The 17,464-nt window shown below is 51.6% G+C and overlaps 2 protein-coding genes across 2 annotated transcripts in view; both read left to right on the plus strand.

Annotated features, from left to right (window-relative positions):
- Nucleotides 1-8,544, plus strand: part of LOC134424502 (hydrocephalus-inducing protein-like) — a 49,706-nt gene extending 41,162 nt beyond the window's left edge. Inside the window, exons 41-54 of the mRNA XM_063168320.1 lie at nt 225-412; nt 584-766; nt 1,007-1,126; nt 2,394-2,553; nt 2,659-2,831; nt 2,993-3,191; nt 3,878-3,980; nt 4,606-4,705; nt 5,183-5,351; nt 5,631-5,869; nt 6,199-6,271; nt 6,868-7,072; nt 8,094-8,326; nt 8,533-8,544. Coding sequence (XP_063024390.1) covers nt 225-412; nt 584-766; nt 1,007-1,126; nt 2,394-2,553; nt 2,659-2,831; nt 2,993-3,191; nt 3,878-3,980; nt 4,606-4,705; nt 5,183-5,351; nt 5,631-5,869; nt 6,199-6,271; nt 6,868-7,072; nt 8,094-8,326; nt 8,533-8,544 — 2,157 coding nt within the window. The remainder of the gene's footprint in view (nt 1-224; nt 413-583; nt 767-1,006; nt 1,127-2,393; nt 2,554-2,658; nt 2,832-2,992; nt 3,192-3,877; nt 3,981-4,605; nt 4,706-5,182; nt 5,352-5,630; nt 5,870-6,198; nt 6,272-6,867; nt 7,073-8,093; nt 8,327-8,532) is intronic.
- A 1,606-nt stretch (nt 8,545-10,150) lies between these two features.
- On the plus strand, nt 10,151-16,869 carry LOC134424503 (hydrocephalus-inducing protein homolog). Its single transcript, XM_063168321.1, has 10 exons — nt 10,151-10,170; nt 10,701-10,834; nt 11,420-11,671; nt 12,002-12,144; nt 12,491-12,712; nt 13,881-14,041; nt 14,554-14,654; nt 15,192-15,334; nt 15,371-15,795; nt 16,587-16,869. Exons 1-10 carry the CDS (start codon nt 10,151-10,153, stop codon nt 16,753-16,755), a joined length of 1,770 nt encoding a protein of 589 aa, XP_063024391.1. The 3' UTR covers nt 16,756-16,869.
- Nucleotides 16,870-17,464: the final 595 nt, after the last annotated feature.

Genomic DNA, 17,464 nt, shown 5'->3' on the forward strand with positions numbered 1-17,464 from the left:
AGGGGGAAAAAGCACTTAAAACCATGAACTTCCTTTGAGGAGAGGGTCCTGAGTGAGCAGGGGTGTCCTAGGCAAAACAAACACCAATAAAGGAGACCAAGTCCATGGGCAGGTGGACTTATTTATTTTTTCTCTCTTCCATTGGTGAACAAACCCCCCTTTTGCTTTCCAGGATGGGGATGTCTCAGGGCTCACTTCTCTCTCCCTCTTCTCTCTCCCCTTAGCCCAAGGCCCCAGATGTGAAGGGCAGTTCTTCCAAGGGCCATCCAAAGACAGGTAAAGCAACCAGCAGAGACAGCTCTGCAAAGGAGAAGCATATCTCCACACAGAGAGCAGAAAGTCCCCGGGATTCCTCTGCAACAGGATCCAAAAGTACAGTGGGAAGTGCCTCAGTCCCCACAGAATTCCTCAGGTGAGCTGCACGGGAGGAGGTGATGCCTCTGCTTCTTGGTCCTCTTGCCAAACAAGGTGCATCGTCCCCAGCTCCACAGTGACCCCGTGCCAGTGCTGGGGGATGGCGAGTGCACCCTCCTTGTTCTGTTGGCTCCTCAGCAATGTCTGAAGCCTCCTCTTAAATTGCCAGGCTGAAACGGTACCGGTGGATAGTGCCTGCCCACGGTGAGGTGGAACTGAAGGTCAACTTCTCCGCCAAAAAGCCAGGGAGGTTTGAGCAGACACTGAGGTTTGAGCTCGTGCAGTCAAAGCGCCTGTACGAGCTGCCCTGCTGTGGCACCGGCCTGTACCCCAGCATCTGCCAGAACCCACGGTAAGGCTGGGCCCCGGCAGCCTCCCACAGCACAGCTGCCCCTGAACTCACAGCCAGGCTGCCCCTTGGGGCTTCTGGCCTGGGCAGGTGGTGCTGCCTGAGGCTGCCCAGCCCCTCTTCCTGTGCTGGGAGCTGGGAAGGCAGATGGTACCTCAGCCACCAGGAAGGGTTATGGCTTTCTGACTGCATTTCCTGCTTGGAGCATCTCATAGCTCCTCCTTCCCCACTTTCTCTGCCCAGGGTGGTGTTTCCACAGTGCAGGAAAACCATGAAGGAAGACGAAGTCATCTTCAAGGAATACGTTGAGAGCACAAAGCAATTCCACTTTGGACCGCTGCTGTGTGGGAAATCAAGAGAGTGGTATGTGCTCCCTGCCGGGCCTTGTACTTTTCTGGACATGCCTGGAGAGACATGCTGTCCTGGTGGCACAATCCCAACAGAGTCCTGGGTTTGAAGCACCAAAGACACGTGGGTTTGAAGACACATGGGTTTGAAGGACCACAGATGTGTGAACTTGAGCAGATAAGAGGCAAATGAGCCTTGGAGGAGCTGCTCTGCCTACCCAGTGGGTGCCTTGGTGGCTGCCTTGGTGGCCAGAGCCAAAGGTGACTTGGGGGGCAACTTTTGTGTCCCCCCCACATGTCAGCTTCAACCCATAGGAAATGAACTTTATGGTGGTTTTTGAAGTGCTTTGAGCTCTGCAGGTAGCCTGATCTAGCAAATATTCTGTAGATGGTTTTGTAAACCTTTCATTAATCTCTAATTATTAATAAGATTTTATGGTTGACCTGCCAATAGGTGTCGAGGAGAACACACAGCAGGAATTACATTTTTCTGCAATGACATTGCGTGCTCACTGCTGGATAAAATCTGCATAAACAAACTGTCATTGAAGCTATTGTGTACTTCTACTTTTACTGTCACTTAAAAAAAAAAAAAATTAACATTAAGTTCTTATTTCCATGGGAGCTCTGGAGGGCTAGGTCTCTTTTGACAGCCCAAGAAAATGAAACTGCAATACCTACAATCTTTGACCAGGTTGATGGATGGTCTGGGATCTCTGTTTGTCTCTTTAACCCTTTCTCCAAATTCCTCTCTCTAACTTTCACTCCAAAGTCATTTCCACACCTGAGAGAAGGATCATTTGTTATCTTTTTGCATTACTCTTAGGAATTGATGCTTTATGTTTCTTTCTCAGACTCTGAGCTAACCCATGAAATCCAAAGTACTTTCATGACTTTTATGAAAGAGATTAGCTGAACTCCTTTTCCAAAGGCCTTTCCTTATACCCTGCAGGGAAGGCATCCCAAGAAAGAGGGGGGAAAAACCCATGTGTCTGGTGTGCTGTTATTTTTCTAGGCACCCTTGAATTAACGTTGTGTTAAAAACTCTTGAAGTGGCCTGAGCATGATCAGGCTTCTGGGCTGGAGGCACCAAGTCCAGGGGAAGGCATCAGAGTAAGGCAGGGATGAGCACACGCCCATGCCCCTGACTGGGATCCATTTCCCTCACTTGTCTGTTAGAGCAGGGTCCCCCAGCACCATTTCCTCGGGGGCACACGGTGCTCTCCTCAGTGTGTGGCAAAGGCAACAGTCTCCTCTGCAGCCTTTTCCCCTTTTGTGGACAGGTACAAGGCCCTGAACTGTCCTGGCAACTCACAGCATATAACCATCCTCAACAACTCCCCTATGCACATAGAGGTCCACTTCTCCTTTGAGAATGATGGGGAAGCAGAGACATTCCTTCTGGACCCTCCCAGCCTAACCCTGAAACCAAAGGAGAAGCAGGTAGGAGAAGGGCAGGTAGAGCAGGCACTGTAGAAGTGCCCAGGGGCTGCTCCTCCTGCTCACACTCAGAGCTCCTTTAATTTCTTCCTGTGGGGCCATGTCCAGGAGCTGACCATTTGGGCATACCCCACTTCCCTTGGCTTCCTGGAAGACAAGCTCATCTGCAGCATTGAGAAGAACCCAGAGCCAGTGGTCTTCAGCCTGTGCTGCTATGGGGTGCATGTGAAGCTGGAGATCAGCCCCCCAGAGCTCTCTTTTGACAAGCTGCTTCTGCACAGGTCAGTGATCCCACAAGCACTCCAAGACTTGTGACAAAGAGAAAACGTTTGACTCTGGTTTCTGGGGCATGGATGGAGCTGCTCCAAGTTGCATTCAGTGGCGAGGCTGGTGTGACCATCCAGCAGCTGATGCCAAGTGCCTTCCCTTCCTCTCTCTGCAGGACTGACAGCAGGACCTTGGTCCTGAAAAACAACAGCCTGCTGCCCATGGCCTGGCAGCTCAATGGGCTGGATTACCTTGCTGAGAACTTCTCCTTGTCACAAGATAATGGCATCCTTGATCCCTCCTCAGAGTTGGAAGTGACAGTGCATTTCAAGGCTGAGCAGATTGGCATAATTGAGAAGATCCTTCGACTAGAGGTGAGAGGAACTGTGCTCTGCCTGGCAGAGCAGGGCACAGTGAGCAGCCGTGTGCTCCTAGGGACAGAGTCACGAAGAGCTGCACCTGCCAGACACGAGGGTGCTGTGATCCCAACTTCTGCCTCTGCACAGCATTTGTCAGAACATGCAGTGCATCCACATCTCCCAGATAAGCAGACACTGCATCCTGAGCCTGTAGCACAACCACCCTGTCCCTGTGAATGGCTGAAGGCTGTTGTCTGGTTGTACAGACTGTAGCATGATCTCTACGTTCCTCCTGGGCTTTGTCTGAAGCCCTTGCATAGTGCAACAAACTCTCCCCCTGGGATTTTGTTCCCCATGGTTTAGGGGCTGCATTTCAGACAGGGTGCTAGATGATTGGAGAGGGTTATCAATGCCACCTGCTCTGAGACACCTCACACTTTTTGTGGTTGTTCTTACACCCCTGTGTCTCTCAAGGAGGCTTTAGCAGCAGCATTCCCTGCTGCAGGAGTGCAGACTTGGGCTGATAGGGTTTTTTACTGCAGCAGAATCTCACTGGGGCAGCCCCTGAGAGGAACAGGTTAGCAAAGCTTGGGAGCCCACCAATGCTTGTGAAGCCAGGGAGGACATAGGGGAAGCAGCCAGCAGAGACAAGGACTTTTCAAAAGAATAATCTGAACAGTGTTTGTTTCTTGCTGCCTCAGGTTTCAGATATAGAAAATGTCCTGGGAGTTGTCCACACTGAAAACATCGAAATCTCTGCAGAGGTCTATGAAGTTTCTCTGACCATTGACTTCATACCTGAAGGTCAGTGGATGCCTCCCAAACAAAGCGGTCCAGGTGCACTGCATTACCTTGGGAGGTGGGCAGCCAAAGCACTGGGATGGGATGGGATGGGATGGGATGGGATGGGATGGGATGGGATGGGATGGGATGGGATGGGATGGGATGGGATGGGATGGGATGGGATGGGATGGGATGGGATGGGATGGGATGGAATACAAGGATGGCATGGATACATAAAGCATGTACCCTGCAACCTGCATGAAATAAAGCATTGTCAGGGCTCTGACAGCCTTAAGTCTCTCCCCTCTGAACTTTGAAGTGTGCAGCTTCATGTGCAGATTGGATTTGGGGGCTTTGAAACAACAGTGACATGAACAGGCAGTTGGCAATGCCCACGGGCGTGGCACAGCAAATAAAGTAATTGGGTTTGTGCTTGGGAGCGAGGAAATGAAAGGCAAGCTCTTTAGCTACTAAGCCTGCAGATATTTTTAAGTGTGAAGAGAAAGGGCAGCTGGAAAACACTTTCAGGAACAGAAACTTGCTGGAAGGGGGTTTGCACCAAGACCTCCATGTAGCTTGTGGCCTGTTGTATTCTGCAGCAGCTCACAAATACCGTGTTTGACCTCACTCTGTGGGTTTTCTGCAGGTCCAGAAGGAAGCTTGGAATTTGGAACCATTAATGTCATGGATAACGTGAAGAAAGTCTTAAGTTTAAACAACAAAGGGGTATACAACATTGAGTACAGGTGAGTCCTGCTGCCTGGTAGTGAGCATTTCCTTGGGTTCCCAGGCCTGCATGCTCTGTCAATGGCTCGAACCATTTCCATGCTGGCTACCTCATGGTAAATACAAAACCTGGACTCTCTAATCTCCATTATTCTACCAGAGAATCCAGCCACAAACCAGCAGTTCTTCACAGCTCAGCAGGAACCCAAAGGAGAGCCCCAGAAATTTCAGCCACTGGAATGCTGAGATTCATTGCCTTTCTTTGATGGTCACCTCCTTTCCCTTTCTGAGACTCTGTAAGGAAGGGAATGAAAAATGTTGGTGTCAAGGTTTCTTGCAGTAACCTCATGATTGTCTGCACTCTCTGTCAAGATCCAAGATTCCCTGAGCAGAGCTGGACTCTCCCTTTTTTTTCTGGTCCTATGCAAAGTCCTGGCTGTGCTGGTGGCACCTGTACTTTTAACTGAGAGATCTCCATCCCTTCCCTTTCTCCCCAGGTTCATGCTGAAGGGTGCAGGTCCCAGGATGCGAGACGCGGCATCCCACTTCACTGTTGCGCCTCAGTCGGGCGTGCTGATTGCCTCCCAGCCTGCTGTGAATGTTGAGATGCTCTTCCACCCCACCAGTGAAATGCTCCTCAAGAACAGACCCATCCTGTACTGCCAGGTGAGCTGCCTGGGCCAGGCTGTGTTATCACACGGTGCTTTGGGAGTGTAACAGGATAGATGTCTAATGGAAGGAGGCCTTTAACTGGAGAATCCTCTCTCCTACATGCACAAAGTCTTTCAACACCATTTGGGAGGCTTCCTAAGTGGAGCTGAGAATGTGACTCTGGAGGAGGTGCTTAAACAGGGAGGGGTAAACTGGAGGCTGGGGAGAGGGCCTGGGGACTGGGGTAGAGGCTGGCCTCTTTGCATTGTTTACCTGCCCTTCCTGTGGACACAGGTGACAGATGCCAGATTAGGTCGAGGAGGCCCGGTTGTGGCTGACATCCCACTGAAGGTGTCGGCCAAAGCCGTGTACAGCAAGTACAGCATTGAGCCTGCCTCACCCATCAACTTTGGAGCCATGATCAAGGGCACCAAGAAGAGCCAGATTGTGGTGCTGGAGAACAAAGGCATGCTCCACTTCAAATTCTGCATCCGCCAACCACCCGAGGATGCATCTGCATCAGAAAGGAAAAGGTACGAGCAGCCCTGACCACCCTTCCTGTCTGAGGAGGCACCACCCCACGGCTGGGATGTGGCAGGCAGCCAGGGGACCTGGGCTGTTGTGCATTTGCATGCCTGGCTTGAGGAGAGGCAGCAAAAAAAGGCCTGGGTATCCACATGTGTAGTATGAAGCTGGTGATAGAGCTGCTGAGTCCAGCAGGTGCTCTCAATGGGTGCTGCTGGCTGCTCTCTGAGAGCCAGCAGGAGCACGAGGCTTTCCTCTGTGAGCAGGAAGGCCAGCTTTGGCCTCAGAGAAAGGCAGGGGAGCTCAGATGACAGATACCTCTGCTTTCTCCTCTCAGCTCAAAGGAAGGGGAATCTGCTCCATTGGCTGCTAGGCTCTCACCAGCAAGGAAATCGAGCTCCTTCACACAGGTGGGTGACTCCTGCTGCCCAGCAGTGCTGCTGCAGGGGATGTGACAAGATGCTGCTGTGCCCAGGCTGGGGCTCACTGCAACACCAGTATCTGCTCAGTCCCACTGACAGTCCTGTAGTCTGGCTCTGACCTGGAGTTGTGGGGTCAACAGAGGGGAGCAGGTCCTGTGTTTGGTAGCTGCAAGCCAGCATAGGTCTGTGAACACCTCAGAAGCAAAAACATCCTCCACTGAATTCCCAGTCCACAGAGCTCAGACAACATTGCTTTTTCTTCTTTGCAGTCCCCTACCTCTCTCCCATCATTTCTCAGAGGTATTTCTGCTCTCCTCTGTTACCTCTGGAGATTGAAGGAGCACAGCTACCACCTTAATTCTTTACACTTAAATTCCTTTCTCTCTGCCCCCTGGGACAGATTTGGAGTTCTTCTTGGCTTGTTGCTCCCAGCCTGGGGCTGCCATTGGGCCATGAAGTCATCCTTCCCTGCCCTGGGACTGGCTGCTTGGGCCCAGCTGGAGGCCAAGGCAGAACATACTCTTTGGTGGGGTGCTTAAGGCACAGCTATCAGCCATCAACCTCTCCTGGAACTTTTTCTGCAGAGTCACCTCAATCTTGGCATGTTCACGGTGTCCCCCTGCTCCGGCTCCATCGGTCCGTGGGGCCAGCAGAAGATCACAGTGGACTGCTTCGCAGGGCAGGAGGGGAAATGTGAGGAGCAGCTCTACATTGACATCCCGGGCAGAGACCCCAAGGAGAATCCCCTGGGCATTCCCTTCACCCTGATTGCCGAGTCCTGCCTCCCAGGTACCTGCTGGCCACAGTGCCCTTGGTCACACCTGCTGCTGAGCAGCACCTCAGTGCCACAGTGCCGGATTATTCCAACCAGCTCCCGGCACCGAGGGCACAGGTGGGCTGCCCCCAGAAAGCTGCCCAATCCGGGCTGCAGCTGCAGGGCACGGCCGCTCTGCGGCTGCTGTGGACTGCAGACTGTGCCAGGGTAGGGACAAGGATCAGGGAGAGGCCCTCTGTATGGTTCCCAAAGAAGTTGACTCCCGGAGGTTCAGTGACAGAAAGGGCAAACTCAAATGAGTACATCAGATGATAAGGGGGAGGAGGTCTCAGGGGAGGATACAATCTTAGACCAATAGGGAGAAATTTGGGTTGGAGCACAAGGTGGGGAATACAGTGTTTGAGCTAATAAGGGACTGCAGGGGAGGAGAGTAATTTAAACAAATCAGTGGGGTTTCAAAGGATGCAAGATGGATAGGGAAGTGTCTAGAGAAAGAGGCAGGCTTGGGGAGGGATAGACATTCAATAGGAGGAGGAAGAGGGAACAGAGGGGCAGATCTTTGGAGAGATGGGCAGCCAGGGCAAACCCAATAACCACAGGGCAGAAAGGAACAATCCATCAAGAATAAAATATGCTATGACAGTACAAATTAAGAAAGATCACAAAACTGACTGCTAGAAATGCATTACAATTAAAAAACACAATGCTACACCTCAACTTGCTGCTTGGATAGAGAGGCATGGTAGCCCTGGTGTCCCAGCTTAAAATCCTCAGAGGTTCCAGCCCTCTTCAAGTCCACCAGTGGACTCATCCCTCCCAGGCTGAGAGGGATACATGGAAGGATAAAAGGAAAGCAATGCCCTCTAAGACTGAGGTGGACTGAGCTCCATCCTCACAGCCAGTTCCCCCAGCCAAGGCTGGGTTTAGCAGTCACCCGGGCAGAAAGGGCTTATCAAGCCTTCTGAGAGGCCAGCAGGGTCCAGATAAACTCATCAGGGAGGCTTCTCCATGCTCATGCCTCTGGTGTGTCCCCAGGACTTGCTGAGGATGTGCTGTTAATCTTCGAGGAGTACCCGATCTGCAGCAGCACCAACCTCGACCGCAAGATGCAGTCGGTGAAAGGCACGGGCCTGTTCGTCAGAGATGAGAACAGGTTCATCTTCAACAAGGTTCTGGTTGGCCAAGAGGCAGAAGCTCATTTCAGTATCTACAGTGCAAGCAGCCTGCCGTGTGATGTGGTCCTCTCCATCAAACCCCTGCCTGGAGAGGTAAGAGCAGGAGGCCAAGGTGGTGGTTGCCCTCTAAGGGCCGGGTGAGAGCCTCTTTTGTTCTCCAGGTGCATTGCTTCCTGTGGCCCAGACTAGTCTTGATCAGTGCAGGTCAAACTGCAGGGGGAGCAGCAGAGCCAGGGAACAGTTGTGTGGAATTCTGCATGTCTCGGGCAAGGTTTTGGCTCACACCTCTGGGTCTTCAGAGGGAGAAGTGAATCCTTCTGAACCTCTCCTGGAAGCACACGCAGAGAGGGGCTCTTATGAGCTGACATGCCAGGGCTCAAAGCAGAGCATTTCCTCAGCTCCCTGGCTTTTCCTTCTCTTTGAAGGCCAGTTCTGGGTTAGTTGCAGGATCTTCCATGCAGTGCCCATCTCCCATATAGGCTGGGGAAGCTTCCAGCACTCCAAACACACAATGCTTTAGTACAAGGTCAGCATTCCCTGGGAGGACGGGAGCCTGCCCAGGGAAGGAGGAAGGAAGACACAATGTCTGGGGCTGTTCTCAGTAATGCATTTATGTATAAAACTGTGTCATCTTGAAAGGTGTTTTCTCCTAACACTGCTCTCTGGATTCCCCCAAGGAACAATTCCCTATCAATAACGTTTTCAAGTTGGATCCAGTCAAGATGTCCATTCCTGGCTCATCCTATGCTGTTGCTACAGTGACCTTCACCCCGCCAGATGATCAGAACTACAACTGCACCTTCAAGGCTTCCCTTGTCATCCCCAAAGGGTAACTGACCCTGTGAAATATTCGGGAGGCCTCACTGATAGCTGCCTCTCCCCTGGAAAGCCACAGACCTCTTGTTAGCTCTAATGCTTTCAGTAGCCTCAGGCAGAGTACTTGGCTTGAGATGATCTGGGAGGCAGTAACTCTTAGATAGAGCAGAAAAATGAGGCTGATGGTTTAGCCTGTAGGAGGAACTAAGAAGACAGGCAAATATTAGGTAGCCAACTGGAAGTTACTGAGATGTGCTGCAGCTGAGCTGGGGGTTCCAAGGACAAAGTTTCTGTACCAGCAAGTCAGCAGTCACAGTTTCCTTTTGTTTCTGTAAAATTAGGTGATCCTCTGTGATTCCCTGGCATTCATTAAGCTGTTTTATGTGAGTGATTGGAGCTGGTATGAAAGAGGAGTCTGGTTCCTCTGCTCTGGGACCTGTGTACTGGGGCTTTGGCTGCTTTTCCTCAACCCTTTAGTGGCTGAATTGGAACAAGAGAAGTCTAATTGCTAATAAGCAATTGCTTTTTTACTGTTCGTGGAAATGATCTTTACTGATGGTGATGATGATGTGTTTTTGCCTTCTTGCTTTTGTACTGCCTTCATGCTGTGCTTTTGCTTGTTGCATAAGTTCATCTCAGTGCAGCCAGGGGATTTGCCATATCTCATCTGGTGCCTCATTATTTATCTGCTGTACTGCATGATTCAATTAAATGAAATTATTTTTAACTGTTATTGTGGAAGGCTCTGGCTCTTTGGAGCAGATTCCTCTTGTGAATGGCCCTGAATGGATTGGGAAGAGGCTGGTGGGGGGCCGTGTTGTGGGGTACAGGAGCACCAGGCAGGGAAAACACTGGCCGTTGCTGCTTTGCCTGCCTAGTGAGAAATGCGTTAGTGCCAGCTGAAATTGTTTCTGTGCCTCTCGTGCAGCCCTGTGAAAATTAAACCCCAAACCGTGACCTTCACCATCAGTGGGCAGGCGCACGAGGCGCAGCTGACGGTCGTGTGCCCCAGCGCTCGCAGCAAGAGGGGAGCGGCCGTGCTGCGCTTCAAGAGGCGCCGCGTGGGGACATCCCAGAAGCTGCCCCTGGTCGTCCGCAACGATGGCATCATACCTCTCAAGGTGGGGAGGACCTGCTCAAGGAATGGTCTGGTGTGGGAACGAGCGCTTGTGGCACAGGGGAAGGGTCCCAGAAAACACGGCAGACCTGGGAAGAGGTGTCAGAAATTCTTTTGAAGCAAGTGACTGACAACTGTTCTCCAAGAAGGGAATTCTTGGAAATTTTCCATCCAGTCTTTCTTCTTTAAGTTGAACACAAGAAAGGTGGTGGAGTATTTTCCCCCCGTCTCTCAGGTCACCTTTTGTTCTCATGGACATGTGTGGTTTTCCAGTTCCATTACATTGTATTTGATCCCAGTTTGCTACATTTGAAGTAGACTTAGATGTGGTTTAATTACATTCTGCTCATTACTTTCTGTCCTGTTTGGTTCTGTGTCAGTTCTACCCAGATGCCTCTGAACGCCCTTTTTTCTTGTCTGGTTTGACTTCACTTTTGTGCTAAGTGCTGTTAGTAGTGGGAGAGGTGCTGGGCTGCCATGTGGGACCAGCAGCACTGTGGTGTCAGTCCCTGTGCCACCCTGTACTCACACCAGCATCATTGTGCTCTGGTTTCCCTTTTCTCAGTTTATGTTATGCCTGGAGCACGAGTACGGAGCGTTCTTCTTGAAGGGCAGGGCCTCCACACTCGAGATATTCCGCACTAAAGATGAGGACTCCATCATAAATGGTAAATTCATTACCCATGAAATGTGATCATGCAAAGAGGGAAAACTCAGACTGCTCTTGGCTTCTCCGAGCAGCAGCCAGATGTTAGGCACAGTTTTGTTCCGTGGGCTCTCTGTCCCCCAAGCTTTTCTTGGGGCCTTTTTGCAGGGTTTTCTCCTAGCAAGTTGTAGGAAGCTAGACGTGGGGCGTTGAGTTGTGGGGGACTGTCACTACCACAGTGGACCCTCTGAGGTATTTGCTGCATGTAGGAAGGTACCAACCAGAACAGACACAGCCCTTGAGCACACAGCCAGCAGAAGCCAAAAGCACTCTTTGGCTCAGCTTTGCATATGGCTGGAGCTGGCTGGAAGCAGATGGAATGAGGGCTGGGCATCAGCCTGAGGTTAAGCTGCTTAAGTGGTGATGTGTCTGGAGGTGGCATAGGCACAAGGTGTCTTGTGAACATAGGAAGAAGGTGTGGAACTACTGGGGGTAGAACCTGTGCTTAGAAGGCAGCTGGCTTCAACCTCTTATTCCTCATATCTCCCATGGAAATATTTCCTCTGTACAGCTGTATCACTTTACTCTGATTTCCACTGCTGTGCAGGGAGCAAGCCCACAAAGCCTTTCTTCCGTCTGCGTCACGGGGAATCAGCAGAGTTTGATGTCATTTTCAAACCCACCCTGGCTCAACGTCTGGAAGGGGAGATTCGTCTGTTGTTGGCGGACGCCTGCTCTAACAAGATCCTAGTAGAGCTGGTGGGTGAAGGCCACAGAGACAGATTCTACTTCAGAGGACTAAAGGAAGACACAGAGGAAAGGGATGCTAAGAGCAGCCTGAATAAAGATATCATTGATGGTAAGAGAGGAGAGGCTGCCAAGGTGGAGCAAGGAGGAGGACAATGTCTGATCATGTGTGTCCTCCCTCTAGCCAGGCCTGGGCTGTCACCCACGGGACTTGGTGACCTGTGGGCGTGGCAGCCATGCACGCAGAGCAGTGTGTGCTGTGCTGCACATTGCTGGCTTAAGGATGTGTCAGGGTGTTTCCCTGGAAGTGTGGGATGGGGAACTCCCTCCAGAGGGAGGAAGGCTTGGAGCAAGGAAGCACTGAACGTGCAGGTGTCTGTGCACGTGAGGGGGTGTGTGGAGCTCCCTGCATGCTGAGATCCCTTGCTCTCCTCCTTTACAGCTATCAGAGTGAATCACATGGACTTTGGGCACTGTCCTGTCGGGAAGTGCTGCCACAGGACCTTCTCCATCAGGAACCGCACCCAGCACCAGTTCCTGCGCTTTGAATGGGAGGCAGACGGCCCATTCCACATCTCCCCCAAGGTGAGCGTGGACTGCTCTGCCTTTCCCCACTGCTCAGGCCCTGCCCTGGTGTTCCCAGGAGCAGGCAGGGCAGGGAGTCCTCACATGCCACTGATAGCCTGTCCCAGTGCCATGTAGGAGATGCAGTCCCTGGCTTGGCTGGGCCAAGGCTGCCAGCCTTGCAGCAAAGGCTTCATGTTATGGCAGGTGGCACCTTCTGTTCACAGTTTTGTCTATCAAACTTTGCATAAATCCGCTCTGAGGTGCAGATTCCTGGCACAGCTGCTCACCACATCAGTTCCTTTTGCTGGCAGTCCTGCCCTCGGCAGTGCTTCCAGTTTGGTCTTGACTCCCTGATTCCCCCTAGGTGGGACACCTCCGTCCTCGCCGTTCCAAGAAGATCAGAGTGTCCTTCAAATCAAATGTCCCAGTCACCTACAGGAGGCACCTTGTGAAATGTAAGGTGACCAAGATCGAGTTTCAGCTGCCACCAAGGAAGGTTCCGGACTGGGATGACCGAAACTGCATTGTCACGTGGAAGAGTACCCCCACGAAAGACCCAGGAGACAAATTCTATAAAATGCAGAAGGTAAGAAGCAAAATGGCAAAAAAAGCCAACCCAGCTTTTACAAAAAGAACCACCATAACACCATCACTGCTGGCTGTGCAGCTCCTGCTTCCTCTGACATCGGACAGCTGTGAGGTTCACCAGCAGTGCAGTCCAGGGGAGAGGTGGATGCACAGTGACTGGATGCACTCACACAAGAGGGGAAGCCTTTGGACAAGAGACCTTTAGCCACACAAACTATCAGTCTGTGCCACAAGCACAAGTGTTGCAGCCCATGTTGAATGGGGGACAATGTTTTATGATTTTATCCCATTTTAAGGTGTTAGAAATGTCTTCATCTCATTTGGTGCCTTTTCACCAACAAGGAGTTAAGTCTGCTGCACTCTGTCTCTTCTTTTGAAGCAGAGAGAAATCCATTTCTCCTGCATATGCTGGTGAAGTCCAAGTTTTGTCTGCATGGATACCAGAGAATTTGGTTGTAGTCTCTGTATTGTGTGGGATATCTCATCATGGAGTAGCTCAGGCACTGTGTGACAGTATGGAGGAGTCCAGAGAAGGATCATCTCCAGAGACTCCGGGTTTTATTTTCATTATTGCCACGCAAACTCATCTTGGGTGAAGGTTCATTCTGAGTTTCTGGACCATTTTAAGGCTTCTAAACCATCCTCTTTTCTATCAGAACATCTGCAGTTGGAGACTTTCCTAGTGAGATCTCTCACATCCCAAAATGCCCATCCCCAGCTCCCAGCAGTGTGGCTGTTGCTCCACACAAGAAATCTGGAAAGCACTTTCTCCTAAGATAAGGAAAAGGTGCTTTCTAGAATTCTTCAGTCTTGGGGTTCTTCATTTACAGAGCTCCAGCAGGGGAACTTAAACCAAATTTTGAGACCTGCTGGATTTATAGGGGACAGGAAAAGAGTCAGTCCCTCTACAAGGTTGAAGTACAGGGACTGGAACACAGCTATAGTCTCCGTGGGGATATTAACAGCTGTGGTAGTGACTGCTTGGATCAGTGGGTAGAAACAACTACTGTAGCAGAGCAGTCCCAATTTTGTCATCTTTCCAGGGAAGTAAAAGTGAATGGTCCTTTCTGGTCCCGCTATGAGGCTGACCCTGGAGGCCAGAAGATTCCCTTCCAGGCCTGACCTTCTGGGCTCTGCTCAGTGACTCCTCCCTCCTGTGTTTGCAGATGGTTGAGCCAGTCCCAGAAACGGATCACATTGAGGTGGAGGGTAGCAGCCAGGAGGCCGAGGTGTGCTTCAGTGCTTCTGTGGCCTACACCCAGCTGAAGACGAACACCATCGTGGTTCAGTTCAAGGACACCTTGCCCTTCCAGACAAGGACAGCCACGTGAGTGCTGGAGGCCAGGCACAGCTCCTCCTGGGAGCAGGAGCTGCCTTTGCCCAGGGCTGGCCCAGTGCCTGCTTGCCAGAACTCTGCCCCAGCCCCAACCAGCACAGGTCCCTTTTTGTGCACACAAGGCCAAGCAGGAGATGGTGTCAGGAGAGCCTCAGTGCTGCCAGACCTTTCTGCTGAGAGCAGCCGTGGGTTTGCTCTCACTGCATGTCACCTGTCCTCATCTGCTCAGGAATAAGTTTGCAGTCAAACCAAGACCTAAAGTCCAGAGGAAGCCCCTTAGCTTCCATGTCCTGGGCACCATGTTGGCCCTTTCCTCTTAAAGATCCAGACTTGGAAATACTGTTTAGGGCCACCCAGGACAGCAGTCTGAGCAGCAGGGTTGCCTGGGGAAGAAGGTGCTCCTCAGCAGAAAGTGATACCAGGAGTTCCTCAGACAATGTTACTGTACTATTTGCTGTATATTTATTGGACATTTTTTTTTATTCCTCCTTCTTGCTTTTCAGTTTCAGAATTCACAACACAGGGAAGGTACCTCTGGAATACTACTGGGAGGAACCTACAGCTAGTAAACCAGTGAAGAAGGGATACTCAGTCGCTCTGATGCGTAAGGGCATTTCACCCCAAAACATGAATTGCTTTTTCATCCTTGTCCACATGTCCACTTTCATCAGCATCTTCCCAGCCGCAGCTGGAGAGTTTTCTCCTTGTCCCTCTCTGCCTTTCAGCCTTTTCTCTTCTTGCTCTGCCCCTTCTGCTCTGCAAAGGAGCTGAGCCAGGCTCTGGGGAGAGCCACATGCTGAGTCAGGACTGAGAAGGGGGACATCAGGTCATCTCTTTGAGAAGTCTGAGACTGGGGAAAGCAGTGGTGTAACGAGTGACCTGCCCTGGAGCCACTATCTGTGTGCAGTTCCTCACTCCAGGGCAAATGCAAAGTCACTGTCTAAAAGCAACTCTCCTGCTTTGGCACAGGAATGTGTGCTGCAGGCAGAGACCCTGCTCCCAGACACTATTTCCTGCTAGAATAAAGGACTTGGCCAGAGATGCTCCAAGTGCATCCCAGCTCTCTTCCACCTACGTGCAGCAGGAGGCGGAGTTGCTGGGAACACAGGTCTTTGAAAGCTGTTCTCTTGTTCCCTTGCAGGTCGGTTCCTCTCCTCTAAAATTGTAAAGCATCGCAGAAAGCTGCTGCGTCGTTACTGGCGGCGGCTGGCCCGTCCTCCTAAAGTGCGGCAGTGGCCTGACAAGAAGCAGCAGCATTCCAAGTGGTGGCAGCAGCTGCAGGATTCCAAGCAGCAGCAGCAGCAGCAGGATTCCAAGCAGCAGCAGCAGGATTCCAAGCAGCAGCAACCTTCTAAGCAGCAGCAGCTTTCTGAGAAGGAGCAGCTGGATTCCAAGCAGAAGAAGAGTTCCAAGAAGCAGAGCCGCTCCAAGGAACAGCAGCAGCCTGAGGAGCAGCAGCCTGAGCAGCAGCAGCCTGAGCAGCAGCAGCCCGAGGAGCAGCAGCCCGAGGAGCAGCAGCCCGAGCAGCCAGCCCCTTCCAAGAAGAAGAAAAAGACAAAGCATGTCTCTCTGCAGCATAGCAGTTCCTCCATGGAAATCTTCCCAGATCTGACCGATGAAACACCGGCAGCACTGTTCTCCATCGACCCCTACCGCGGCACCCTCGCTCCTGGCCAGATGCAGACCTTCCACGTGCGCTTCTCCCCGAAGGCTGTGGGCAGGTTTAAGACCATCATGGTGTGCAGGTGGGAAACGTCTCCACCAACTCACGCTACCGATGGGTGTCACTGAATCACAGGGTGGGACAGAGTGGAAGGGACCACAGTAGGTCATCTGGTCCCACTTCCCTGCTCAGGTGGGGTCGTCGCTGAGCACAGGGTTGTGTCCAGAGGGCTCTGGAATAATTCCAGTGAGGGACACTCCATACTCTCTCTGGGCAAGCTGTCACCTACACAGGAAAGAAGTTCTTCCTTAAGTTCAGGTGGAATTTCCTGTTCAGGTTCTGCCATTGCCTCTTGTCCTATTGCTGGGCAGCACCAAGCACAGCCTGGTTCATCCCCCCTAACACCCTCCCTTCAGTCCCTCTGACTGGGATGGGGAGGTGGGCATGGAGTCAGGCAGCCCCAGAGAGGCAGCAGAAACACCCACAGGAGCACAGAAAGATCTGTGGAAGGCCAGATCATCCGGCCTTGGAAGGGAGGCACTGGGAAAAGACACCGTATGAAACATCACGCTCCCGGAAGGTTGCAACATGTGGAATGAGAGATCTGGGCACCAGCCAGTCCCTAGCTCTGGTTCCTTTGGGGACAAGCAAGGCCTGCTTCTCTGCATGGAACCCTGTGTGCTGTAGGTGGTTCCCAGGCACTGAACAGGTCATTGTCCTGCCCTTGCAGCTCTGTACAGTGAGTGCAGTTATTTAATGTGCTGCTCACTGCTTGCACAGAGAGAGGATGCAACACTGTGTGCTTTGCAAGGAGGCAGAAAAGCAGGTGGCTGGAAATGTTCCTCTGGCTAACACCAGTCCCCTTCTTCCTAGGATTCCTAAGCTGAGGCCAAGTCAGAAGAAGGTGCGGCTGATTTTGAGAGGCAGGGCCCGGGACAAGAAGAAGATGAGGTTTGGTAAACCCAAACGCTCGGCGTTACGGCAGGCAGAGGAGAGCCCGAAGCCCAAGAAGAGGGTGCACTGGAAACTGCCCCCTGAGTGAGAGCGTTTGTGTCAGCTGGAGCCTCCACAGGAGCCAGCAGCACCGTGCCTTCTGCTGCTGGTGGTCTCCCACCCTTCACCAGAGACCTCCGCAGCTACCCTTCCAGTGAACACCTCTAGCTTACCTTTTAGTTACCTAAGTTAATTCACTAACTGTTGTTTAATTGTTGATTAAACAACTGGCAATAAACCGTTAGTTGTCAGCTTGTCTTGGTTGGAAAGACAGGTGTCTGCAGGACCTCTCTGGAACGGAGAATGTGACCCCCTTCCCTCCAAATTATTGTAACTGAAATTAAGGGGCTTTCAGGCAAAGATATGGGAAAAGGAGTAGCAGTTCTTCACTAGCATGTAAGGCAAACAAAAACAACACTGGCAGCAACAACAAACAGAACCAGATACCCAACCACAGCCTTCCCTCAGCTGCAGGCACTTCCCCTTTGCTGTAGTTCTGGTCACAGCTGGGCAGGGAAGGGAGGCAGCTAATGAATAAAGCTGAAGAAATTTTAATTAAGCTACACCAAGGAATAGGCTGGAGAGCTCAAGCACTGCGTGATCAATTCAGAAGAACTTATTGCTGTGAGGGAGTCTATAAAGGAATCAAACAGAGACTGAACAATGCTCAATTTGTTAAAAGGTAAATAAGAAAGTGATGAGAAAAGACCCTGGTGAGGGAAGAGCCCTAGCCCTTAGACCCTTTCAAAATATGCAAA

The sequence above is a fragment of the Melospiza melodia genome, chromosome 13, assembly GCF_035770615.1.
Source record: "Melospiza melodia melodia isolate bMelMel2 chromosome 13, bMelMel2.pri, whole genome shotgun sequence".
Taxonomy (NCBI): Eukaryota; Metazoa; Chordata; class Aves; order Passeriformes; family Passerellidae; genus Melospiza; species Melospiza melodia.